Source organism: Papio anubis, chromosome 11 (genome assembly GCF_008728515.1).
Source record: "Papio anubis isolate 15944 chromosome 11, Panubis1.0, whole genome shotgun sequence".
NCBI lineage: Eukaryota > Metazoa > Chordata > Mammalia > Primates > Cercopithecidae > Papio > Papio anubis.
Genome location: NC_044986.1, coordinates 93522003 through 93549428, shown reverse-complemented (window position 1 = coordinate 93549428; position 27426 = coordinate 93522003). Strand labels below are relative to the sequence as shown.

The 27426-nt window shown below is 36.4% G+C and overlaps 1 protein-coding gene across 1 annotated transcript in view; it reads left to right on the top strand.

Annotated features, from left to right (window-relative positions):
• The window catches only part of CCDC7 (coiled-coil domain containing 7), a 408075-nt gene that overhangs the window by 251223 nt on the left and 129426 nt on the right, over window positions 1-27426 (top strand). Inside the window, exons 27-29 of the mRNA XM_031652409.1 lie at window positions 13457-13555; window positions 16678-16788; window positions 17125-17250. Of these exons, the coding sequence (XP_031508269.1) occupies window positions 13457-13555; window positions 16678-16788; window positions 17125-17250 (336 nt within the window). The remainder of the gene's footprint in view (window positions 1-13456; window positions 13556-16677; window positions 16789-17124; window positions 17251-27426) is intronic.

The window sequence follows — 27426 nt, the reverse complement described above, 5'->3', positions numbered from 1 at the left end:
CCGTATAGTCAAGACAATCCTCAGCAAAAAGAACAAAGTCAGGCATCACACTACCTGACTTAAAACTATACTACAAGGCTACAGTCACCAAAACAGCATGGTACTGGTACCAAAATGGATATATAGACCAATGGAACAGAACAGAGGCCTCAAAAAAAATGTTACACATGTAGAACCATCTGATCTTTGACAAACCTGAAAAAAAACAAGCAACAGGGAAAGGAAAAATGGTGTTGGGAAAAGTGGCTAGCCATATGCAGAAAACTGAAACAGGATCCCTTTCTTATACCTTATACAAAAATTAACTCAAGATGGATTAAAGACTTAAACGTAAGACCTAAAACCATAAAAACCCTAGAAGAAAACCTAGGCAATACCATTCAGGACATAGGCATGGGCAAAGACTTCATGACTACAACACCAAAAGCGATTGCAATAAAAGCCAAAATTGACAAAAGAGATCTAATTAAACTAAAGAGCTTCTGCACAACAAAAGAAACTATCATCAGCATGAACAGGCAACCTATAGAATGGGAGAAAATTTTTGCAATGTATCCATCTGACAAAGGACTAATATCCAGAATCTACAAGGAACTTAAACAAATTTATAAAAAAAACCAAGCAATCTAATCAAAAAGTGGGTGAAGGATATGAACAGACACTTTTCAAAAGAAGACATTTATGTGGCCAACAAACATATGAAAAAAAGCTCATCATCACTGGTCATTAGAGAAATGCAAATCAAAACCACAATGAGATACCATCTCATGTCAATTAGAATGGTGATCATTAAAAAGTCTGGAAACAGCAGATGCTGGAGAGGATGTGGAGAAAATGCTTTTACACTGTTGGTAGGAGTATAAATTAGTTCAACCATTGTGGAAGATAGTGTGGCAATTCCTCAAGGATCTAGAACTAGAAATACAATTTGACCCAGCAATCCCATTACTGGGTATATACCCAAACGATTATAAATTATTATACTATAAAGACACATGCACATGTATGTTTATTGCAGCAGTATTCACAATAGCCAAGACTTGGAACCAACCCAAATGCCCACCAATGATAGACTGGATAAAGAAAAAATGGCCCTGACTAGAGCAATTTTCTTTGGGGCTTGGGAATGAATTCAAGCAGGAATATACTAAAACAATATATCTATACTGTTATGCATTCAGTAGTGGGGCCATAACAATGGAGGTTTTAGTGGTCCAGAGTGACCCGTGCATACTTGTGTTTGGGTAAGAGTGCTAGTGAAGTTGGCTTCATGCCCCAAGCCAAAGAGGATTGTCTGTTTCTCCTTTGTATTAGGTTCCTAGTGCTACCATAACAAATTACCACAAACTAGGCAGCTTAACCAATGGAAATTTACTGTCTCAGAGTTCTTAAGGCTAGTAGTACAACATAAGGTATCAGCAGGGTTGGTTCTTTTTGAGGGACTGTCAGTGAGAATCTGTTAAATGCCTCTATTCTAATTTCTGGTAGTTCATTGGCAACATTTAGTGTTCCTTGGCTTGGAGATGCATCACTCTGGTCTCTGCTTTCATCCCCACATGACTTTTTCTCAGTATAATTGTCTCTTACCTAAATATCCTGTTTTTGTAAGGATATTATTCATATTGGACTAAAGCCTATTGTTATGATCTCATTTTTACTTGATTACTTTTGTAAAGACTCTATTTCCAAACAAAATCATGTTCTGAGGCACTAGGGTTTAGGAATTCTACAAATTTGGGGAAGATAGTGGGGACAATTCAACCTATAACAGGCTACTCTCTGATTCTAAATAGTCATGTTCTTCCCACATGCAAAATACATTCACCCCATCACAACATCTCCAAAAGTTCAACGCTATTTCCAAAATCTTCTCTAAGCATCATCAACTGAAAGTTCCAAATTTCATCGTTTAAATCATTTAGATAATTATGGGAGAGACTTGAGATATGATTCATCCTGTGCAGAAGTCCTATTCGTTTGTGAACCTGTAAAACCAGACATTGCATTATCTGCTTCCAAAATGCAGTGGTGGGGCAGGCATAGGACAGACATTTTCGTTCCTAAAGGGAAAAATTGGAAGAAATGAAAGGGATCACAAGTCCCAAACAAATTCAGAATCTGGCAGGGTAAATTTCTTTAGATTTTCAGACTCGAAAGTAGTCCTCTTGGTTCAATGCCCTGTCCTCTGGGCCTAGTGGGGTATGGCCCTGCCTCCTTTGATGTAGGTGGTGACCCACGTCTTCAAACAGAAGGGGCAACAGCCCACCCCTCTGGCCTGTGTCTTCTGGGCTCTTGGTGACAGTAGAAGCCCCACTGGTATTGGGACCATCCTTAGGGTCATTGTTCCTTTCTCTTGAAGGATAACACAATTGCAGCAGAATAGTTTATTGACCTGTTCCCTGTCTATAGAATCTTAGCAATCTGAAAGTCAACTTCTATTTCATCCTTTCTCTATCTCCTTCAGTTCAAGTTGTCAGGATTTCTGCTGAGATGGTTGATTAGATCCACAATTCACGTATCTCATCTATTTAGCAAATAGTTGTGCAGTCATATCCTTGGTGTTCTTTCCACAATGTGCTTTCTTATTTTTTTTCAATACTGATAGGCTGAAGATTTTCTGAATTTTATGATCTGTTTTCATTTTGCTTAACAATTCCTTATTTGATTTATCCATTTCCCTCTTGCATCTTACTATAACAGAAAAGAGAAACCAAGATGTGCCTTAAACACTTTACCTAGAATTTTCTCAGATAAATATCCAAGTTCATTGCTTACAAATTTTACTTTCCACCCAACAGACAGAATTCAGACAAGCTCTTTGCAATTTTATAACAAAGATCACCTTTCCTCCAGTTTCCAATATGTTCTTCATTTCCATCTGAGACCTCACTAGAAGCACCTTTAACATTCATATTTCTGTTGACATTCTGTTCATGACAATATATGTGTATATCTAAGATGAGAGAAGCTTTCTCTGTAGTTCTTCCGTTTTCTTTCTGAGCCTTCACCAGAATCACCTTTAATATGCATATTTCTACCAACAATCTCTTCAAGGTAATCTAAGTTTTTTCTATCATACACCTCAAAACTCTTGCATCCTCTACCCATTACCCAATTCCAAAGTCATTTACACATTTTAAAATATTTGTTACAGCAGTGATCCACTTCCCAGTGGTAGGGCTACCATTACAAACTACCCACAAATTGGGTGGCTTCGACAACAAAAAATTATACTCAGCGGGCTAGAAGTCTGGGACCAAGGTGTTGACAAGGTTGGTTCCTTCTGAGAACTAGAGGGAAAATCAATTCCATGCCTCTGCCCGAGGTCCTTGTGGGTTGCTATTTTTGACATTCCTTGGCTTCTATATGCATCACCCCAATCTCTGCCTTCAATTTCGCATGTCATTTTCCCAGTGTGTGTGGGTGCTCCAATTTTCTGTTTTTATAAGGACAACATTTACATTGAATTAAGGCCCACTCTAATGACCGCATTTTCATTTATCTCTGTAAAGTTCCTATTTCCAAATAAGATCACATTCTGTGATACTGAGGGTTAGGATTTCAACTTATCTGTTTCAGAGGGGCACAATTCAACCCATAAGCCTCCCATCATAGTGTTAGGGATTACGGAGATCATGGTTAGTTGTGCACCAAATCCAAAAGGCCCAAGAAATGCAGTGCTCCTCTATATCCCTATTGAACTTTTACTTTATATACAACATAAAAGAAAAGAACAACCGCCGTTCTTCATAGGGACATAGGGACCTTGGCCTAATCCTTAGTCTTGTTTAGTTTTGAAAGCTGAGACATCAGTTAAGAGTTGAATGAGAGTCTCCAGTTCTCCTCCAGCTTCACTGAGAGGAGCAGAAGGAATAGCGCTTTATTAATCAGGATCCATTACTTTGTAGACCCTAGCAGACCACCCTCTAGGGCACCATGGCTCACTACCTTGCCGTGAGTTCCTTGATGGGAGAGTCCATCAATTTCCTCTTTGAGAACCCACACATAAGTAACCAGAACCAGCGATCTTGTTGTGAAAGTGCTTGCCCAGATGGTCCTGGAGAGAGCATGTGATTACCAGTTTTACATCACTCTTTCTGCCAGCCAGTTGTTGCTATCTGTGCAGCAGCTCCTTTTTCAATTCTGATGATTTGTCATCAGTGAATATCTGGATTGTGTCACAGACTGATCAGCATGGCCTTATGAGGAGGTTTAATTGAGTTCAATAACCAGTAGGAGTAAAACGAATGAACCTAAAAAACTGAGTCTCGTTAACAGTCTCATCTACCACCAGGGTGGCTCACAGGGAAGCTGTATACATTGGAAGAATAGTCCAACTATGTTTTTTAAAGTCAAGGAACTTATTGTGTTGGACCAAATCTTTCTAAGCTCAAGTAATATCCAGCTGAGAATGTAGATGGTTTTGGATGCTTGCAGGCTTTCATCCCAGTTCTCTCTTCCTCCTCCTCTTTAGGCAAAGTGGCTGCTAATAGTATACTCTGAAAGTGGGGATCTATAATGATACACCCCACAAGATGACACTCTCACTAAGTTTTCCTTCTACATCATGGAGGTGAAAAACCCAAGTCTCTAAGATCACTTCAGATAGATGGGTGAAGTAACTCCAAAGGGTTCTACATTCTTTTGCATTTTAGGCATGAGTCTCAATAATTTGCTGCATCACAGGCTGTCTTTCAGTGTCAGAGACATGCTTAGAGCTAACACTGGTAACTGGGTGCAGCTCAGCAACTCAGGGTCTCTGATGACTTTTATTGCCATTGCCTCTCAGATTGTATTACTAGGTAGGGATTGCTTCCCCAGCTTTCCTAGAGTTCCTCTTTGGGATTTATAATTTAACCCACCAAGCAAGCTCAGCCAGGGAATTGGAAGCTAAAGGGAAGGATCATTAGTTCTCCCTGAGACCTGAAAAGCTTATATAAACAATAAGTTCTATTGTTTATAAATCAAGTTCTATTGTTTATATAAACAATCAGTTCTCCCTGAGACCTGAAAAGCTTATATAAATAATTAAGCCTTTTTTCAGATACTGTGATAATATAAGCAAGAGTCTACGCAGGAAAGGGCCCAGCTTTAGCAGAATTCCACTTTTCCCCATTAAAGGAACCAGGTGAGTGGCAGATGTTTCATTTAAAAATGGGGGGATCATTTCATTGCCACGGGAACCCCAAATAAAAAGCTCTTGCCATTATATAGATGTGGCATGTGGAGAAGACCAGGCGTGGAAAAGTACTGAACACTGTCAGAAGAAAGTTGTCTTCAAGGCTCCCCAGTAAGGTCATCTAAGCAGAGTCCCCTGAATAATACAGTGCCTTAGTTGAACTCTCTACTCCCTCACAAGAAGGACTCCAAATGGAGGGTTCCTGAGCTAGGTGTGCAGAGATGAGTAAGAGCATGATTGGTCTGGAGAGATCTGAACCCATACCTGCACATCCGTACAGAGACCACAGTGCACTGGCTCTATGTTACATCGAGTGTGGGGTGGAAAGCTGTCTTCCAGGATAACTGCCAGATAATACCTTTGTACTTGTCTATGGGTGTGCCTGAAATATCACACACAAGATTTTAACTTGAACCCATATTCCTTAGAATACACATATATATTTATGTGTATATATCTACTTACATGTACATACACATGTTTATGTGTATATATTTATACATAAACATGCACGGGCACATATGCATGCATGTGTACATGAATATACATATTTTAGAAATCATGAGATCTCTTGGACACCTTTAATTTTAGTGTCTCAGGGCTTATTCTTGACTTCCTTCATTTTGTATGTGTGTGTCCTTTCTTTTGTATTTTGTTTTTTTTTGTTTGTTTGTTTGTTTGAGAAAAAGAGATTATTATTATTTTTTTTCTTTTTTTTAAAAAAATTTATTTATTATTATTATACTTTAAGTTGTAGGGTACATGTGCATAACGTGCAGGTTTGTTACATATGTATACTTGTGCCATGTTGGTCTGCTGCACCCATCAACTCGTCATTTACATCAGGTATAACTCCCAATGCAATCCCTCCCCCCTCCCCCCTCCCCATGATAGGCCCCGGTGTGTGATGTTCCCCTTCCCGAGTCCAAGTGATTCCATTGCACCAGTTCCCACCTATGAGTGAGAACATGCGTGTTTGGTTTTTCTGTTCTTGTGATAGTTTGCTAAGAATGATGAGTTTCCAGCTGCATCCATAAACCCTACAAAGACGCAAACTCATCCTTTTATGGCTGCATAGTATTCCATGGTGTATATGTGCCACATTTTCTTAATCCACCTGTCACTGATGGACATTTGCTGATTCCAAGTCTTTGCTATTAGGAATAGTGCTGCAATAAACATAATGCAGCATGTGTCTTTATAGCAGCATAATTTATAATCCTTTGGGTATATCCCCAGTAATGGGATGGCTGGGTCTTATGGTACATCTAGTTCTAGATCCTTGAGGAATCGCCATACTGTTTTCCATAATGGTTGAACTAGTTTACAATCCCACCAACAGTAAAAGTGTTCTATTTCTCCACATCCTCTCCAGCACCTGTTGTTTCCTTGACTTTTTAATGATCGCTTATCCGGTGAGATGGTATCTCATTGTGGTTTTGATTTGCATTTCTCTGATGGCCAGTGATATGAGCATTTTTTTCATATGTCTGTTGGCTGTATGAATGTCTTCTTTGAGAAATGTCTGTTCATATCCTTTGGCCCACTTTTTGATGGGGTTGTTTGTTTTTTCTTGTAAATTTGTTTGAGTTCTTTGTAGGTTCTGATATTAGGCCCTTTGTCAGATGAGTAGATTGCAAAAAATTTTCTCCCATTCTGTAGGTTGCCTGTTCACTCTGGATGGTAGTTTTGCTGTGCAGAAGCTTCGAAGTTTTAATTAGATCCCATTTGTCAATTTTAGCTTTTGCTGCTGTTGCTTTTGGTGTTTTAGACATGAAGTCTTTGCCCATGCCTATGTCCTGAATGAAACTCACCTAGGTTTTCCTAGATTTTTATGGTATTAGGGTCTAACATTTAAGTCTCTAATCCATCTTGAATTAATTTTCGTATAAGGAGTAAGGAAAGGATCCAGTTTCAGCTTTCTACTTATGGCTAGCCAATTTTCCTAGCACTATTTATTAAATAGGGAATCCTTTTCCCCATTTCTTGTTTTGTCTGTGGTTTATCAAAGATCAGATGGCTGTAGATGTGTGGTATTATTTCTGAGGACTCTGTTCTGTTCCATTGGTCTAGATCTCTGTTTTGGTACCAGTACCATGCTGTTTTGGTTACTGTAGCCTTGTAGTATAGTTTGAAGTCAGGTAAAGCGTGATGCCTCCAGCTTTGTTCTTTTGACTTAGGATTGTCTTGGAGATGCGGGCTCTTTTGGTTCCATATGAACTTTTAAAGCAGTTTTTTCCAATTCTGTGAAGAAACTCATTGGTAGCTTGATGGGGATGGCATTGAATCTATAAATTACCTTTGGGCTGTATGGCCATTTTCACGATATTGATTCTTCCTATCCATGAGCATGGTATGTTCTTCCATTTGTTTGTGTCCTCTTTTATTTCACACTGACAGTGGTTTGTAGTTCTCCTTGAAGAGGTCCTTCACATCCCTTGTGTTGGATTCTCTAGGCATTTTATTCTCTTTGAAGCAATTGTGAATGGAAGTTCATTCATGATTTGGCTCTCTGTCTGTCTGTTACTGGTGTATAAGAATGCTTGTGATTTTTGCACATTACTCTTGTATCCTGAGACTTTGCTGAAGTTGTTATCAGCTTAAGGAGATTTTGGCTGAGACAATGGGTTTTCTAAATATACAATCATGTCATCTGCAAACAGGGACACTTGACTTCTTTTCTTTTCCTGCAACTGAATACCCCTGATTTCTTTCTTCTTGCCTAATTGCCCTAGCCAGAACTTCCACACTATGCTGGAATAGGAGCAGGAGAGAGGGCATCCCTGTCTTGTGCCAGTTTTCAAAGGAATTTTCCAGTTTTTGCCCATTCAGTATGATATTGGCTGTGGGTTTGTCATAGCTCTTATTATTTTGAGATACATTCCATCAATACCGAATTTATTGACGCTTTTAGCATGAAGGGCTGTTGAATTTGTCAAAGCCTTTTCTGCATCTATTGAGATAATCATGTGGTTCTTGTCTCTTTAATCTGTTTATATGCTGGATTATGTTTATTGATTTTGCTTAATGTTGAACCAGCCTTGCATCCCAGGGATGAAGCCCACTTGGATCATGGCGGATAAGCTTTGATGTGTTGCTGAATCCGCTTGCCAGTATTTTATTGAGGATTTTGCATCGATGTTCATCAGGATATTGGTCTAAAAATTCTCTTTTTTGTTGTGTTCTGCCAGGCTTTGGTATCAGGATGCTGTTACCTCATAAAATGAGTTAGGAGGATTCTCTTTACGATTTAGTATTTTGAAGAATAAAATTTTAAACTCCTCCTTATACCTCTGGTAGAATTCAGCTGTGAATCCATCTGGTCCTGGACTTTTTGGCTGGCAGACTTCATTAATATTGCCCCCACCTCTAGAGCCTCACTTATTCTAGGTCTGAGATTCCGGAACTTCTTCCCGGTTTAGTCTTGAAGAGGTGGGGTGTCTTATGGTATCATTCATTTCTTCTAGGTTTTCAGTTTATTTATGTGAGAGGTGTTTATAGTAATTTTCTAGTTTTATTTCTGTGGGATCGGTGGTGATATCTCATCATCATTTTTTATTGCATCTATTTGATTCTTTCTTTCTTCATTATTAATCTTGCTAGTGGTCTATCAATTTGTTGATCCTTTCAAAAACTAGCTCCTGGATTCATTGATTTTGGAGGGTTTTTGTGTCTCTATCTCCTTCAGTTCTGCTCTGATCTTAGTTATTTCTTTTTGCCTCTGTTATTTTGAATGTGTTTGCTCTTGCTTCTAGGCTTTAATTGTGATGATGTTAGGTGTCAGTTTTAGATCTTTCCTGCTTTCTCCTTGTGGCATTTAGTGCTATAAATTTCACACACTGCTTTTAAATGTCCCAGAGATTCTGGTATGTTGCGTCTTTCTTCTCATTGTTTCAAAGAACATCTTTTATCTCTGCCTATTTCACATACCCAGTAGTCATTCAGGAGCAGGTTGTTCAGTTTCCATGTAGTTGGAGTTGTTTTGATTGAGTTTCTAGTCCTGAGTTCTAGTTTACTGCACTGTGGTCTGAGAGACAGTTTGTTATAATTTCTGTTCTTGTACATTTGCTGAGGGAGTGCTTACTTCCAATTATATGGTCAATTTTGGAGTAAGTACGATGGTGCTGAGAAGAATGTATATTCTGTTGATTTGGGGTGGAGAGTCTATAGATGTTCATTAGGTCTGCTTGCTGCAGAGATGAGTTCAATTCCTGATATCCTTGTTAACTTTCTGTCTTGTTGATCTGTCTAATGTTGACAGTGGAGTGCTGAAGTCTCCCACATTATTGTATGGTGTCTAAGTCTCTTTGTAAGTCTCTAAGGACTTGCTTTATGAATCTGGGTGCTCCCTGTATTGGGTGCATATATATTTAGGATAGTTAGCTCTTCCTGTTGAATTGATCCTTTACCATTATGTAATGGCCTTCTTTTTGTCTCTTTTGATCTTTGATGGTTTAAAGTCTGTTTTATCAGAGACTAGTATTGCACCCCTGCTTTTTTTGTTCTCCATTTGCTTGTAAATCTTCTCCATCCCTTTATTTTGAGCCTATGTATGTCTCTCTGTGTGAGATGGGTCTCCTGAATACAGCAGACTGATGGGTCTTGACTCTTTATCCAGTTTGCCGTCTGTGCTTTTTAATTGGAGCATTTAGTCCATTTACATTTAAGGTTAAGATTGTTATGTGAACTCTGATCCTGCCATTATGATATTAACTGGTTATTTTGCTCGTTAGTTGATGCAGTTTCTTCCTAGCCTCGATGGTCTTTACATTTGGCATGTTTTGCAATGGCTGGTACCTGTTTTTCCTTTCATGCTGAGTGCTTCCTTCAGGGTCTCTTGTAAGGCAGGCCTGGTGGTGACAAAAATCTCTACATTTGCTTATCTGTAAAGGATTTTATTTCTCCTTCACTTATGAAACTTAGTTTGGCTGATATGAAATTTGGGTTTAAAATTCTTTCTTTAAGAATGCTGAATATTGGCCCCCACTCTCTTCTTAGTTTAGAGTTGGCTTAGAGATTCTATGGTGGAGTCTCTGATGGCTTTGTGGGTGAACCCTGACTTTTCGGCTGCCTTAAGATTTTCTAACCTTTGTGAATTTGCAATGTAGGTTTTGAGCGGTTTCTTTGATATATTTTGTATGCTTCTGTATTTCCTGATTTGGAATGTTGGCTTCGTCTACTAGGTTGGGGAAGTCTGATGATATCCGCTTTTCCAACTTTGTCCTGATTTTTCTCTCACTTTCAGGCACCCTAATCAGACGTAGATTTGTCTTTTTACATAATCCCATACTCTTTTGCAGGCTTTCTTGTTCATTTTTCTTTCTTTTCTTTGGTTTCTTCGCTTCATTTCATTCATTTGATCCTCAATCGCCTTCGATACTCTTTCTTCCAGTTGATCAAGTCGGTTACTGAAGCTTGTCCATTTGTCAATGATTTCTCGTGTCGCGTTTCTTTCATCTCTTTTCTTATTTCCGTTTATGACCTTCTCTGCATTAATTATCCGAAGTCATTAATTTTCCACTTTTTCAAGATTTTAGTTTCTTTGTTTGCACGTAATTCCTCCTTTAGCTCTGAGAAATTTGATGACTGAAGCTCTCATCTCGTAAAGTCATCATTCAGCTTTGATCCGTTGCTGGCGCATGAGCTGCGCCCTTTGCCGGGGAGATGTGCTCTTTATTTTGAATGTCCAGCTTTTCTGCCCTGCTTTTTCCCCATCTTTGTGGTTTTATCTGCCTCTGGTCTTTGATGATGCAGGATACTGATGTTTTGGTGTAGGTGTCCTTTCTGTTTGATAGTTTTCCTTCTAACAGTCAGGACCTCAGCTGTAGGTCTGTTGGAGATTGCTTGAGGTCCACTCCAGACCTTGTTTGCCTGGGGTATCAGCAGGCAGAGGCTGCAGAAGATAGAATATTTCTGAACAGCGAAAGTGTACCTGTCTGATTCTTGTTGAAGCTTCCTCTCAGGGGTGTACTCACCCTGCAGGTGTGTGGGGTGTCAGACTGCCCCTAGTGGGGATGTCTCCCAGTTAGGCTACTTCAGGGGTCAGGGACTCACTTGAGCAGTCAAGTCTGTTCCCTTCTCAGATCTCAACCTCCGTGTTGGGAGATCCACTGCTCTCTTCTGCAGCTCAGACAGAGTCGCTATGCCTGCAGAGGTTGCTGCTGCTTTTTGTTGTTGTTGTTGTTGTTGTTGTTGTGTAGCTGTGCCCCTGTCCCCAGAGGTGGAGTCTACAGAGACAGGCAGGTTTCAGCTGTGGGAGTTCCACCCAGTTGAGCTTCCCAGCAGCTTTGTTAATGCAATTTTAAGCTCCTGTGCAATGCATGGCCTCCCCAGCCTCGCTGCTGCCTTGCAGGTAGATCACAGACTGCTGTGCTAGCGATGAGGGAGGCCCAGGGCATGGGACTCAGTCTCCGCCAGGTGTGGACATGATCTCCTGGTGTGCCTGTTTGCTTAAAGCCAATATTGGGGTGGAGTTAACTACTTCCTTACAGGTGTTGTGTGTCTCAGTTCACCTGGCTAGAAAAGGATTCCTTCCCTTGGCGCCTCCCAGGTGAGGCGATGCCTCACTCTGCTTCAGCTCTTGCTGGTTGCTGTAGGCAGCTGGACTTGAAGCACTCAGTCCGCACTCCCAGTGAGATGAACCCAGTACCTCAGTTGAAAATGCAGAAATCACCGGTCTTCTGTGTCGCTCGCGCTGGGAGTTGGAGACTGGAGCTGTTCCTATTCAGCCATCTTGCTCCGCCCCCCTCTTTTGTATTTTGAATCCTGACTCTCAAAGCACCAACCGATTTATGCATTTGCTCTATCCTGTAATACTTTGAAACTTACAGAATTTCTTAGCATATACTACTACAAAAACAAACATACTAAAAGAATTTCATGATTTGTTTGCAGTCTGCCCCCAACACTCTTGCCCAAGACTGAGGGTATGTTTCGAATACTGTATTTATTAGTTACATGAATTAGTACTTGTTTTTTGTTCCATGTAGTAGGTTCATTTTATTAAGTTTCCTTTCAGTTTTAGTTCCTGCTTCTTATCCTTATTGAATTAATTTTATTTTTAGAATATTGTGTTCATGCATTTTGCATTGCTGTAAAGGAATACCTGAGGCTAGGTAATTTATAAAGAAAAGAGGCTTATTTGGCTTATGGTTATGCAGGCTGTACAAGCATGGTACCAACATCTGTTCAACATCTGATGAGGCTTCAGGAAGATTTTAGGTATGGTGGAAGGGAAGGGTATGTCACATGGCAAGAGAAGCAAGAGAGAGATGGGGGACATCCCAAAATCTTCATCAACAACCAGATCTTATGTGAACTCCTTACCATAGAGAGGGCACCAAGCCATTTGTGCAGGATCTGCCCCCATGACCCAAACACCTCCCACCAGGCAATACCTCCAACCTTAGAAATCACATTTCAACATGAGATTTGGAGGGGACACACGTCCAAACCATATCAAATAGTAGAACATTATCCTATCTCCAAAAGTAAATATTATACAGAAGATATTCTTAGAAGAATATAATTTCTGCCACAGTCCTTCTCTTTGTGTTCCCTTCCTTTTTCCTACCCTGTTGTCTTGTAGATAACCAACTACAGTGTTTGCTTCCTTATTTTACCTGTGTCTCGTTTTGAAAAGGTTAATATTTCTCTATTTCTATTTTTTTCTGATTGATTATTTCTGACCCAAAAGTTACCATCCCAGATATCCTGTTTTTAAGATTATTTTTCACTTAACATTATCTTCTAGAAATCCCTCCATGTTAGTTTATAGAAACCTTTATTATTTTTACATAATATGTATAGTATTATGTATAGTGATATGTAGAGTATTTATAGCATATTATAATTTACAGTATATATCTTTGTTTATTGAGTCAATATATTATACTTGAATATTTAGGTGTGTTGAATATTTTGCAATTACAAATAATATGGTAATGAATAATGTGCATACAAATTTTTATTGTTTGGTCTATTATTATTATTAACCTACAGTGTAAATAACCCATGAATTCTGAAGACCAATAGAAAATATACTTGATGCCTTAGAATATTTATGATATAATGAGACAGCTTTTGTAACACCCATTAAAACTATTTTCATCATTTTAATGTCAGATTTCAATTATGGTGATTTACTTATAATTTTATAAAAATGAGAAAAAATATTGCTGTATACTTGTTATAAACTTCAAATATAGAGATTTCACAATAGATTTGTTTTTTCATTTTGCGGACTAAATACATCTCTTTATGTGGCTTATTTTGTAGTACCAGATAAAAATTCTATGTTTGTTCATCAAGATTCAGTGTCAAAACTCCAAATGCAAGAAAAGAAAAAAATAACTCCTGGAAGGGAAAGGCGTAATAGTAAGTGTAGTAATTATAGATAACTTTAAATTATTTTAAAATTGAACTTATCAGAAGATCTTTTTCTTTGATTCCTGAATGTGTATTTCAGCATATATTTTAAGGAAATTGTAGACTTTGCCTGAAGTATGAACACCTTAAGGTAAGTAGAGAGCAAAAATGAAAATGTTAACTTCATGTTGGAATTTCTGGTCATAAGATTATTTCACAGCCATTGGACAAGCACTCAATATCTATCAAGGCCCAATAATTGGCCTACAGTATCTCAAAGAGTGTACCTTTCAGCTGACTCTGGGAGATTACAGTTTCCTGGAGATTATACCCAATGATCACTTATCACGTGTAGCGATGTTCTTCTCTAGCCTTCAGTCAACAAACTGAGAGGTTGTTGAGATCTGTAACTCAAACAGCAAGTGGGAATTACAGGAGCCAAGGAGAAGGATAGTCCTGAAGGCTTGTTGGTTAGCCCTAGGGCATTTTGTTGGTTGAGCGCCACACAAAGGTAAGGTCTTCTTGGTAGTCTCATAGATGGGTGGCCATCCCAAGTTTCTTGTGTGGTGGGGAGTGTTGAAGTGTCCATGACCAACGATGATTGAGCTTCCTTTTCATTTTAGGGGATTGAGAGGACCAAAAGATAGGCAGTCATCTCTGGAATGCAATGTGCTCCTTCCCAGATTACAACACAAGGATTTCACTTTAGTGCTAAGTTTTTGTATGTGTTAATGGCCCAGCCAGTCTTTATTAGTTGGTGCCTGTGTCTGGACCCACCAGGAAAATGCTTTCAATATAGTAGAAAGCTAGTGTACCCTCCAAGAGCAGAAATTTTTCCAGGTTACGCCCTATCCATGGATGATAGATAGTTGGGGATTTTGGGTAGTCTTGTCGAAGGACATTAGTGATATATTGCAATCTACTCCACATAAGAATACACTGATCCTTATCATTGGTGTGGACAGGGATGCTGAAAAAGGAATTTTGTATATCAGTTGTTGTATACTAAGTTCTTTTCTCTCAGGCAGTAGCGTCTCTGACAGTCACAAAGTCAGGTACTGCCAGTACCCAAGGCTGCACTGTGGCATTGAGCAGCCAATAATACATTGAGGCTGTGTGCATCTGAGGTCATGTGCACAGGTCAGATGGAACTGTTTAATGGAGGATTAGTCTCACAGAAAACTTTGTCATCCTTAAGTACAGCAGTGAAGGCATTTATTTCCTTTTTTACCCCAAGCAATCAGTATTGTTTTTGAGAAACAACAGCACAAGGTAGTCGGGTAGGTTCATGGCCTTTCACATGCCCCACTAAAATGACCCTAACTGAGCAATTTTCTTCAGTGCTTGTGGGCAAAGGTGAGCAGGTGTTCACTTAGTGATATATTTATAACAAAATATATTGTGTAGTGTGCACTATAACAGTAGAATTTGTAATTGGCCAAAGAGACCCACCCAAAGTTGGGTCTAGATAAAGTCCCCACTGGTGGTGACCTCAGACGTCAAACTAGAGAGAATTATCAGTTTCCCCTTCATTCTGATGCTGGAGTATATATTCATAGTCACTTATATACCAGTATCCAAAGGCCCAAGAAATATAATTATCCACACCTTCCCATTTAACTCTGAACCGGGTCCCCACTGGGGATTTGGGACTTAGCCTAACCCCTGGTCTTGTTCATTGTTGGAAGATGAGAGTTCTCAGTAAAAATTAGAGGGGCTCATCAATTCATCTCCAAATTCACAGGGAAGGGTAGAGGGAGTAATATTTTATTAATCATAGAGTCCTCAATGTGCTGACCCTAGTAGGGCGCATCAACTTCATTGTTTAGTAGCCCGATCTAGAGATTGTCTCTACATGCATCATTCAGGAGAGGGCGCTTGATTGCCATTTTATTAGGTTGGTGCAAAAGCAATTGTGGTTTTTGCCATTGAATTACTTTTGCACCAACCTAATACATCACTTTCCTGCTAGTCAGTCTTTTCTACCCCAGGAACTGCTGCTTTTCCCATGCCTGAACATTTTTCAGTTAAGTTCTGGATTTTGTCACAGAACATATGACCTGACCTTATGCGGGAGTTTCATTGAATTGGAATCTCAGCAAGAGTGGCATGAAAGAACCTAGAAATCTGAGTCTGGTCAACCACCTCCTCTATTGTTCTTACTCTTGATTGTAGAACCAAAGGACTACCAGCGTTGTGATTCACAGGGCTGCTCTAGCCTCTGCAAGGGTGGGCCAAACATGATTTTAGTGGTAGGTTCATCATGGGTATGCCCAAGTGAAAAGAGCCCAAGCAATTACTAAGCTGAGGAATGAGAGGGTCTTGAAGTTGGCATCTCATATACCCCCTTTCTTTCTCCTCCTTGAGTGAAGCTTCTCTGTCCTGATACTCTGAAGGAGGGGATCTGTAGTGACTCATTCCACAAGGTACCACTTTTTCTCATTAAGTTTAAGAAGAGTACATAATGTTCTAAGGTGCCTTTGGTAGATAGGTAAAGTGATCTCAAAAGGTTCTACATTTAAAAAAAAATCCTTTACAATTTAACCATGAGTCTCAATACTTTGCTGGGACATAGGCTGTCTATCATTGCCTGGTAGCTGTTTAGAACTAACAGCAGTCTTTGGGTGCGAATTAGCTCACAGGTTCTCTGGAAACTCTCAGCCCCATCTCCATATAATTATAGACTGTAATTATACCATTGTTTGTGGTATATATATCTGTTCATTTGACCAATCTCCTATGTGTGAAAATCTTAATGGTTTTGAATACTTTGCAATTACAAATAATGCTATAATGAATGAGCTTATGCATGTGCATTTTCATTGTTTGACCTATGATTATATATTAAGCTAAAGTATAAATCATCATGTATTATGTAAGTATTTTGATTATGTATTAAAGTGTAAACTTATGAATCCTGGAGACCAATATAAACTTTATTTGATGCTTCAGAATATTTATGAAATAATGCGTTAGCTTCCATAACAGCCATTAAAACTATTCTATTTTTGTGTCAGATATAGCATTATGGTAATTTACTTATAACTTTATAAAAATAAGAGAAATGTACATGTTATACATTCATAGATTTATTTTTCCATTTGGTGGACTAAATGCATCTCTTGATATAGCTCATATTGTACTACCAAATGAAAATGTGGTTTCTGTTCATCAAGATTCAAAGTCAAAACTCCAAATGCAAGAAAAGAAACAAATAAATCCCAGAGTGGAAAAGCACAAAAGTAAGTATAATAATTGTTGATAACTTTAAATTATTTTATATTGAACTCATCAGATCTTTTCCTTTGATTCACCAATGTGTACTTCAGACTATATTTTATCAACTTTTGACTTTGACCTAATGTGTGAATACCCTAAGATAACTAGAGAACAAAAGTAATGATACTTTTTGGTTGGTATTTGAATGGTCATTAATTACTAAGTAGTATCACTGCCTCCTCACATGCTCATGAAAACTATTCATATGATTTTCTCATTTGACTCCCATGGGTGGAAAGTCTGATGATTACTTGGCATATCCAGAAGTTCTATTGCACATCTATCTTTTTTCTATTTAGCATTTCCTTTTGAAATCCAAAAAAAGGATATATCACTTGAGCATCTGTTGCCTGAGGAGAAAGTTTTATTATCAAGAAGAGAATCTCAAACCAAGAAACTTCAAGCTAAAGTAACTTCAAGAAAAAGTAAGTAATTATTTATAAATCTTATCAATTATTTTTATTAAATTCAGGAGAAATTTGTTCTTGGTTCATAAATATGCCTTGAACCATATGCTTCTTTTGCTACTTATTTCCATCACATTACTAGATCTTTATTGATGACTTGTTTCTTTTACAATTACTGAGTTACCTGTGTCAAATCTGCCACTTTGTGGATTTCTCTTTCTTCTTGTATTAGTATCAGGTTTTGCTTTGTATCTTATAATGCTCTATTTTTTTGTGTGTGCAAGTAAACTTAAATTTATATTCTTCAAAGACAGAACATTTTTTTCCTTATGAAAGGATTCACTTTACCATTTTCATAATTTTTGTTTGTTTTCCTCAATAACTACTTTATCTGTTATTATGGCTCCACAAACTTTCTTCCGGTTGGTATTTGCTTGATACATTTTTTCATCCTATTAACTTCTTTGTTTCTTTGTGATTTTGCTATGTCTATTGTAACAAACTTAGATAATTGTGTATACTCTTTTTAAAATCAGCTTGAATTTTAAGTTCTGGGGTACATGTCCAGGATGTGCAGGTTTGTTACATAGGTAAATGTGTGCCATTGTGGTTTGCTGCACAGATCAACCCGTCATCCAGGTATTAAGCCTAGCACCTATTAGCTGTTCTTCCTAATGCTGCCCCTACTCCTGCCCCCTACTCCAGACAGGCCTCAGTGTGTGTTGTCCCTGATGTTTCCATATGTCTCGTTGTTCAACTCCAACTTACAAGAGAGAATATGTGATGTTTGGTATATGCTCATATTTAGTCTGATATTTTTTCTTTTAATTATCTCTTATAACCATACATAATCTAATTATTGATTTTTTAGGTGCAATTATATCATTTTTCTTGACTTCTCCTATTTTTCCTACATGGTATGTTTCTTTCACTCTCTTTCTACTCTATTTTTTATCATTACACATTTTTCCTTAGCAATATTTGGTACCAAAAATTTTAAGCTTTACCTAAAGTATGAATATAATAAGAAAAGGAAAAATTTAAAATATACAAGTATTTATAATAATGTTTATAGTAGTAAATAAAATAATGTTTACAAATAAAATGTATTTAATACCCATGTATATAAAAATTAACAGAACAGCTTTTGGCACAAGTAAAAATGTATTTTTATGCTTGTATTTTAACTAGACACCGATGTGCTTATATCATTAAAAAAAGACAAAATATCATTGAGTAATTAATATATATTGTGAATCTAGAGGTTGCACCATAGATTCAGTTCTCTAGTGCTTTTAAAAGCCTTCCTTCTTGTAGTCCAGCAAAAGATGAGGTATCAGATGAAAATCTTTTGCCTGCAACTGGAGCTGCTAGAAAGAAGAGATTCCATAGTAAATATGGAAATAATTAATATTATTAAATTATTTGTAATTACATTAATGAAATTTTAATTAAGCAGAATTTTGTCCATGGATATGTATTCTGCTACAATGTTATAGGCATCCATTGAACTCATTTTTTATTGTGTTATTTAAATTTATTTCTAGATTTCCTTGGATCTTGATTATTCTATCAATTATTGAGAGATGTATGTTAAATTATCCCACTATGTGGATTTACCTATTTCTTCTTACAGTACTGTCCATTTTCCTTATACTGTCTACATTATTAGATGTATACAAGTAAAAAGTTAGGTTTTCCTTATGAACTCAACCTTTTATTTTTATGAAAGGGATCATCTTAGTCTCTAGTAAGGTCTTTTGACTAAAAGTCTATTTTGTCTGACATTGACATAATTACTACAGAGTAATTTTGGTTAATGTTTGCATTTTTTTCAGTCATATCTCTATAAAGAACTTATAGTTAAATTGTTTATCAGTTCAGTGTGTGTCTTTGTTTTTAGAATATGTAAAATATGTAATCCATTTACAATTATTGTACTTACTGATATATTTGGATTTAAATATTTTGGGTGGGGGTGTTTTTCAATTTTTTTTGTTTGATTCAGATTACTTTCTATTTTCTTTCTTTCTTTATTTTGGAATTACTTTTAATCAGTTTAATTATTCAGTGTGTCACCTATGTCATAAAAAAACTTTTAAAAATGTGAGTACACTTAGTAAAATAAAGTCTAATTTCAACTTTCTAAGTGTATGTATGAAGTAACAAGAGTGCCTCCACATACGTTCAGGAAGAGTACTCTGATGGGTTTTGCATTTACCTTCATGATTCATTTTGAAAATGCATCAGAGGTTTTATTGTGTGACATTTATTTAAATTGTATTGACTAGTGTAAAGTCTTATAAAACTGATAGGGGCAGGCACAGTGGCTCACACCTGTAATCCCAGCACTTTGGGAAGTTGAGGCAGACGGATCACGAGGTCAGGAGATTGAGACCATCCTGGCTAACACGGTGAAACCTCGTCTCTACTAAAAATACAAAAATTAGCTGGGCGTGGTGACAGGCGCCTGTAGTCCGGGCAACTCAGGAGGCTGAGGCAGGAGAATTCCTCGAACCCGTGAAGTGGATGTTGCAATGAGCTGAATCGACTCCTGCACTCCAGCCTGGGCGACAGTGAGACTCTGTCTCAAAGAGAACAAAATAAAACTGATAGGAAACTTTGAATGGTTCTTTCTATGTATTAATAATTCAGAGACTTTACAGTAAAGTCTTTTTCACTTTTTATTGGGTTAAAAGCCTTTCTTTATGCAACTGAGAAGATGGATGAAATAGTAGATGAAAATCTTCCACCTGAAATAAAGTTTTAATTTTAAAAAGCCCATCTCAAATTACAAAACTTAGTACTGGCAGAAAAGTGAGACTTCAAAGTAAATACAATCATTAAGAATATTGTGTAATGATTTTAGTTAAAATTCTCTCCTTTGTTTATATGTTCAATCATAAATATGATTTTTATGTGTCATGTATACATATATGTGTATATATAGAAAACGTGTATGTGTATATATGTATATTCTCCATTGTCGTTGATTAATTATATTTTTCATGTGTTCTGAACTTCATTGAGTTTCTGTTTATTTTATCATTTATGAGAAAGGTATTTTAAATTCTACTGTGATTACTTATTTCTCTATCTCTTTGTAGTTCTGCCAGTTTTTGTTCTGTTTCTAAAGCTTATTATATACATAGACATTTTAAATTGTTAAGTTTTCTTAAGAGTGCCGAAACTATTGTCTTTATGGTGGACATTTTTAAAAATAGACTTAATTTTTGGATCATTCTTATGTTCACAGTAGAGAGGAAGATAGAGATTTCTCATATACCACCTTCCCCCACCTACATGTAGCCTCACCCACGATATGATGGACATTTTGTAGTAACTTTCTTTGTCATTGATCTGTCAGGTATTAACATAGCATCTTTTTAATATAAGCATTTGCAGAACACAGTTTTTCATCATTATACTTTCAACCTTTTTGTATTATTATAGCTTAGCTGTATTATATGTGTTAAATGTATTCTAGTTATTTTTTAGATCCAATGTGGTAATCTTTGAATTGAAAATATAACATTTAACACATTCATATTTAATGTAAGTACTGATATTTTGTGGGTTAATATACTATCACTTATGTTTTCTGTATTTCTTACCTGATCTGTTTTTGAATCTCCTTTTAAAGTTTATTTTTAATATGTTTTTATCATTTTTATTACCTATATCTGTTATAAAAATTTAACTTTATTATAAAATATGAATACCTTATGAAACCGTTTTCTTGAAAAGTTCTATATTTTTACACTTTACATACTCAGCCTATAACTCACTGTCTCAACAACGTGGTATTTGATTATATTATTTCAAAACATGAGAGGAAATATTGAGGGATAATTGATATGTATTTTGAATCACAGAGGTTTTTTTTTGATAAATTCGTTTCTCTATTTAATGGATTAAAAGCATCTTTTTTGTAGCTCAGAAAATGGAAGAGCTATTAGATGAAGATTTTTTACCTGAGGATAAAGTTGCATTTTCAAAAAGGAAATCTCCAGCTAAGATATTTGGAGCTATCAAAATGGAAACACTAAATAGTATGATAATTTTCAATAGCATTGATTTATTTTTAATTAGAGTAAGCTGAAGAATTTTGTTCTTAGCTTTGTGACTGTTTAGTCAGTATGTCTTTTGTATACATCTATTAGATCAAATATGTTTATTGTTCTGTTCAGTCCTTACTTTTTTCATTGAAGTTTTTCTGTTTGTTCTGTATTACCAAGAGATGTATGTTAATTTCTCCCACTGTGACTATGGATTTCTCTATGCCTTATGGTAGTTCTGTCAAATTGGTTTATATATTTGGACAATATCTTATTTATTTATTGTGTACAAATTTATACTTTTTACCTGGTAAATGGAGACTGTTTGTTAATCTCTGAAAATGCATTTTGTTTTATACAAATCAAAACCGTAGTGAGATACCTAATCTCATACTAGTCGGAATGGCTATTATTTAAAAGTCAAATACAACACATGCTGGTGAGGTTGTGGAGAAAAGGGAACACTTATACACTGTTGGTAGGAGTGTAAATTTGTTCAACCATTGTGCAAAACAGTATGGTGATTCTTCAGAGAGCTAAAAGCAGAACTACCATTCAACACAGCAATCCCATTACTGGGTAAATACCCAGAGGAATATAAATTATTCTACCATAAAGATACATGCACATGAATGTTCACTGCGGCACTATTCACATAAGCATAGATATGGAATCATCCTAAATGCCCATCAATGACAAATTATCTGGATAAAGAAAATGTGGTACATATACACCATGGAATACTATACAGTCAGAAAACAGGACAAGATCATGTCTTTTGCAGGAACATGGATGTAGCTGGAGGCCCTTATATTTAGCAAACTAATGCAGGAACAGAAAACCAAATACTGCATGTTCTTACTTATAAGTGGGAGCTAAATGATGAGAACTCATGAAGACAAAGGGAACAAAAGACACTGGGGTCTACTTGAGGGTAGAGGGTGAGAGAAGGGAGATGAGCAGAGACGATAACTATTGGATATTGGTCTTAATACCTGGGTGATGAAAAAATCTGTACAACAAACCTCCATGACATGAGTTTACCTGTGTAACAAACCTTCACAAGTACCCCTGAACCTAAAATGAAAGTTAAAAATAAATAGGCTGGCCGCAGTGGCTCACACCTGTAATCTTAGCACTTTGGGAGACCGAGTTGGGCAGATTGCCTGAGCTCAGGAGTTTGAGAGCAGCCTGGGCAACATGCTAAAACCCCATCTCTACTAAAATACAAAAAATTAGCCAGGTGTGGTGGCACGCGCCTGTAATTCTAGCTACTTGGGAGGGTGAGGCAGGAGAATCTCTTGAACCAGGGAGGTGGAAGTTGCAGTGAGCCGAGATTGTGCCACTGCACTCCAGCCTGGGTGACAGAGTGAGACTTCGTCTCCAAAAAAGAAATAAAATAAATAAAATTTTAAAAACGCATTTTGTTTTAATGTTTATCTGATATTTGTACAGCTACATATGCTTTCTTGTGATCAGTATTTACACAGTCTTTTGTAAACAGTTTAGAAAGAGGCTCTTGGTACCTATATGGTTTCAGTAATTTTTTCACAATACTCCTAAACCACAAAAGAAGTCCAACAATTTCTTTATTAATTAGGTGCAAAACAACTCAGTACCTGTTAGATACTGCATAACTTTTGTAGGGACATATATTTTCTACACAGGTAAAAACCAAGGAGCACGATTGCTCTATCATATAGTAATACTATATTTAACTTTGTAAGAAACTGTTAAACTGTCTTAAAAGTAGCTGTAGTGTTTTGCATTCCTACCAGCAATGAGCGAGAGTTCCCATGTTCTTTGCCAGTTTTTGTGTTTTTAATGCTTTGGATTTTAACCATTCTGATAGGTTTGTAGTGGCATCTCATTGTTGATTTAATTTACAATTCCTTAATAACATATATGTTGAACATCTTTTTATATGTTTATTTGCCATCTATATATCTTTTTTGGTATCTCTTCAGCTCTTTGCCATTTCTTTCACAGTGTCTTTTACAGAGCAAAGTGTTTTTATTTTAGTAAGTATAACTTATCAATTTTTCATTCATGGATTGTGTGTTTGTTGTATCTAAAATGTCATCACCAAATTTAAGGTCACCTACACTTCTTCCTTTGCTATCTTCTAGGAATTTTATAGTTTTGCATTTTATATTTAGATCTATGATCCACTTTGAGTTCATTTTTGGTAAGGTGTAAGGTCTTAGATTAGATTCATTTTTTGCTTACATGTGGATGACTAATTATTCCAACATTATTTGTTGAAAAGACTCCTTTCTCTATTGAATTTCCTTTGCCTCTTTGTAAAAATTTATTGACTCTATGTATGTGATTCTTTTTATCTCTCTTCTGTTCCAGTTGGTCTATTTGTCTATTGTTTCATCAACAGCACACTGTCTTGATTTCTGTAGGGCTACAGGAATTTTTAAAGTTGGATAGTGTCAATCCTCTGATTTTGTTTTCCTTTAATATTGTGTTAACTCTTCTGGGTCTTTTGCCTTTCCATTCAAATTAGAATCAGTTTGTTGATTCCATTTTGATTCCCACAGAATGGCTTGTGGGAATTTTGATTGAGATTGCACTGAAATGAGTTGAAAAGAACAGACAGCTAACAATATTGAGACTTCCTATTCTTTAATATGGACTATTGCTCCATTTAGATCTTAGATCTATTTATTCTTTGATTTCCTTAATCAGAGTATTTTAGGTTTTTTTTACATATATCTTATACATATTTTGTTAGGTTTATAACTATCTCATTTTTTTGATGATAATGTAAATGGTATTGTATGTTTAATTTGAAATATCACTTGTTCTTTGCTGGTATATAGGAAAGCAGTTGACTTTTGTATATTAACCTTGTATCTAGCAACCTTGCTATAATGGCCTATTAGATTTTTGTTGTTGTTGAACAAAAATAATTTTACTCATTTTATATTTCTTTTATTCTCTTTTATTGTCTTACTGCATTAGTTAGGACTTCCAGTACAATGTAGAATAGGTGTGGTGAGTAATGATGTCCTTGATTTATTCCTTTTCTTAGAGAAAAAGCATCTGTTTTCTCATGATTAAAATGTTAGCTATTTGTTTTTTGCAGATATTCTTTATGAAATTGAGGAAGTTTCTACTATTCTTAGTTTGCTGATAGTTTTTAAAAATCATAAAAGGGCTTTGGATTTTGCCAAATGATATTTCTTCATTTCTTATTGATCATATAATTTTTTCTTTAGTCTGTTGATGTGGTGGATTACATTAATTGATTTTTGAATATTGCATGAGTGTTGCATACCTGGGATAAACCCAGCTTAGTTATGGCACATGATTCTTTTTATACATTGTTGAATTCAGTTTGCTAACAATTTATTGAGGATTTTTGTATCTTTATTCATGAGAGATGTTGGTTTGTAGTTTTTTTTCTTATAGTACCTTTATCTACTTTTGGTAATAGGGTAATATAGTTTAAATGTATTGTGGAATGACACTGTACTTTGTACTTTTGTTCTTTTAAATTTGTTAAGGTTTGTTTTATAGCCCAGAATAAGATCTGTCTTATTAAATGTTCCATAGAGCTTGAGAAGAATGTGTATTCTGCTGTCGTTGAATGGAGTAATCTGTAAGTATCAATTAGATCCAGTTGATTGGTGATGTGCCAAGTTCAACTATATTCTTAGTGATTTTCAGCCTGTTGGATCTGTGAATTACAGTTAGATGGTACTGAAGGCTGCAAATATAATGAATTTGTATGTTTTCTTTGCAGTCCCATCTGTTTTTGCCTCATGAATTTTATTGCTATGTTGTTAGGTGCATGCTTATTAAGTATTTCTACGTTTTCTTGAATAATGACCTTTTGATCATTGTGTAATGTCCCTCCATATCTCTAATCATTTTTCTTGCTCTAAAGTCCACATTGTCTCAAATTAATATAGCTACCCTAGCTTTGCTTTGATTAGTTAGCATGGTATATCTTTCTCTGTTCCTTTACTTTTAATCTTATTGTTTTCATATATTTAAAGCCAATTTCTGGTAGACACCATAGAGTTGGATTTGTTTATTCACCTACCCTGACAGCCTCTGTCTTTGAATTGATGTATTTAGACCATTCACATTTAAAGTGATTATTGATATATTTGCTTTAATATCAACCATATTTATAGCTATTTTCTCTTTATTGTCCTAGTTCTTTGTTTCTTTTTCACCTTCCATACCTTTCCTGCCTTCTCTGGCTTTAATTATATATTTAATATGATCCTATATCTTCTCCTTTCTCAGGGTGTCAGTTACATTTCCTAAAATTTTGTATAGTGGTTGCCTTAGAATTTGCAATGTACATTTACAGAATATCCAAGTCCACTTTTAAATATCACTATATCACTTCACGGATAATGCAGATATTCTGATTTCAGACAATTCCCATTTCCTGCCTTTTGTCACTTATAAGATTCCTGTCATTTCACTTATCTATAAGCTATAATCACGGAGGACATTGTTACCATTATTATTATGAATAGTCTGTATCTGTTAGATCAGTTAAGAGAAAAGAATATAAAATAGTTTCTTTCTTTTTTTTTTTTTTTTTTTTTACAGGGCCTTGCTTTATTGCCTAGTCTAGAGTGTCGTGGTGTGATCACAGCTCACTGCAGTCTTAACCTCCCAGGCTCAAGTGATCTTCCCACCTCAGCCTCGAAGTGAGGTGGGACTACAGACACATGCCACCATGCCTGGCTAATTTTTGTATTTTTTGTAGAGATAGGCCTTTGTCGTGTTACCCAGGCTGATCTTGAACTCCTGGGCTCAAGCAATCCATCTGCTTTAGCCTCCCAAAATGCTGGGATTATAGGCATAAGCCACCATGCCTGGCGTTTTTTGCTTTTATTCCTTGACTAACATTTTTTCTCTCTTTATGTAGAGCTGTGTTTCTGACATGTATTATATTCCTTCTCTCTGAAGAACGTTTAAAAATATTTTCTTCCAATGCAGGGATACTGGCAACAAATTACCTCATTTTTTTTCTGAGAATGTTTTTATTTCTCTTTAAGTTTTGAAGGTTCTAGGTTGGTTGTGTTTTTCTTCAATGCTTAAATATTTTAAATATTTTAAGTTTTTCCCACCTCTTTTATCTCTCAAGATTTTCTTTTTGTCTTTGATTTTCTGTAGTTTGAATATAGCAAATTATTAGGTCTAGACATTTTTGCTATTGAGCACTTTTTATGTTCTCTGAGCATCTAGGATCTGTGGTTTGTTGTTTACCATTAATTTTGGAAAATTCTTAGCCATTATTATTTCAAGTATTTCTCTTTCTTTGCTTTTTCTCCTTCTGTTACTCTCATTATGTATGTATTATAACTTTTGTAATTTTCCCAAAGATCTCAAGTATTCAGTTTCTTTTATTTTATTATTTTTTCTCTTTTCAATTTTAGAAGTTTCTAATGACATGTTTTCAAGCTCACTGATTCTTTTTTGGTGGTGTCCAGTATACTGATAAAAACATCAAAGGCATTCTTAATTTCTGTTACAATGTTTTTTATTTCTAACGTTTCCTTTTTTTCTTAGTTTTTCTAGCTTCCTGCTTACATTATCTATTTCTTATTACATGTTATCCACTTTTTCTATCAGTTGTCTTAATATGTTAGACATAATTATTTTAAATTTCCGATGTGATATTTGAAAAATTCTGCCATATCTGAGTTTGATACTCATGCTTACACTGTCTCTCCAGACTATGTTTTTTTTTTCTTTTTTATTATACTTTAAGTTCTAGGGAACGTGTGCACAATGTGCAGGTTTGTTACATATGTATACATGTGCCACGTTGGTGTGCTGCACCCATTAACTCGTCATTTACATTAGGTATATCTTCTTTTTTTTTTTTTTTTTTTTTTGAGACAGAGTCTTGCTGTGTCGCCCAGGCTGGAGTACAGTGGCCGGATCTCAGCTCACTGCAAGCTCCGCCTCCCGGGTTCACGCCGCCATTCTCCTGCCTCAGCCTCCCGAGTAGCTGGGACTACAGGCGCCCGCCACCTCGCCTGGCTAGTTTTTTGTATTTTTTAGTAGAGACGGGGTTTCACCGTGTTAACCAGGATGGTCTCGAACTCCTGACCTCGTGATCCGCCCGTCTCGGCCTCCCTAAGTGCTGGGA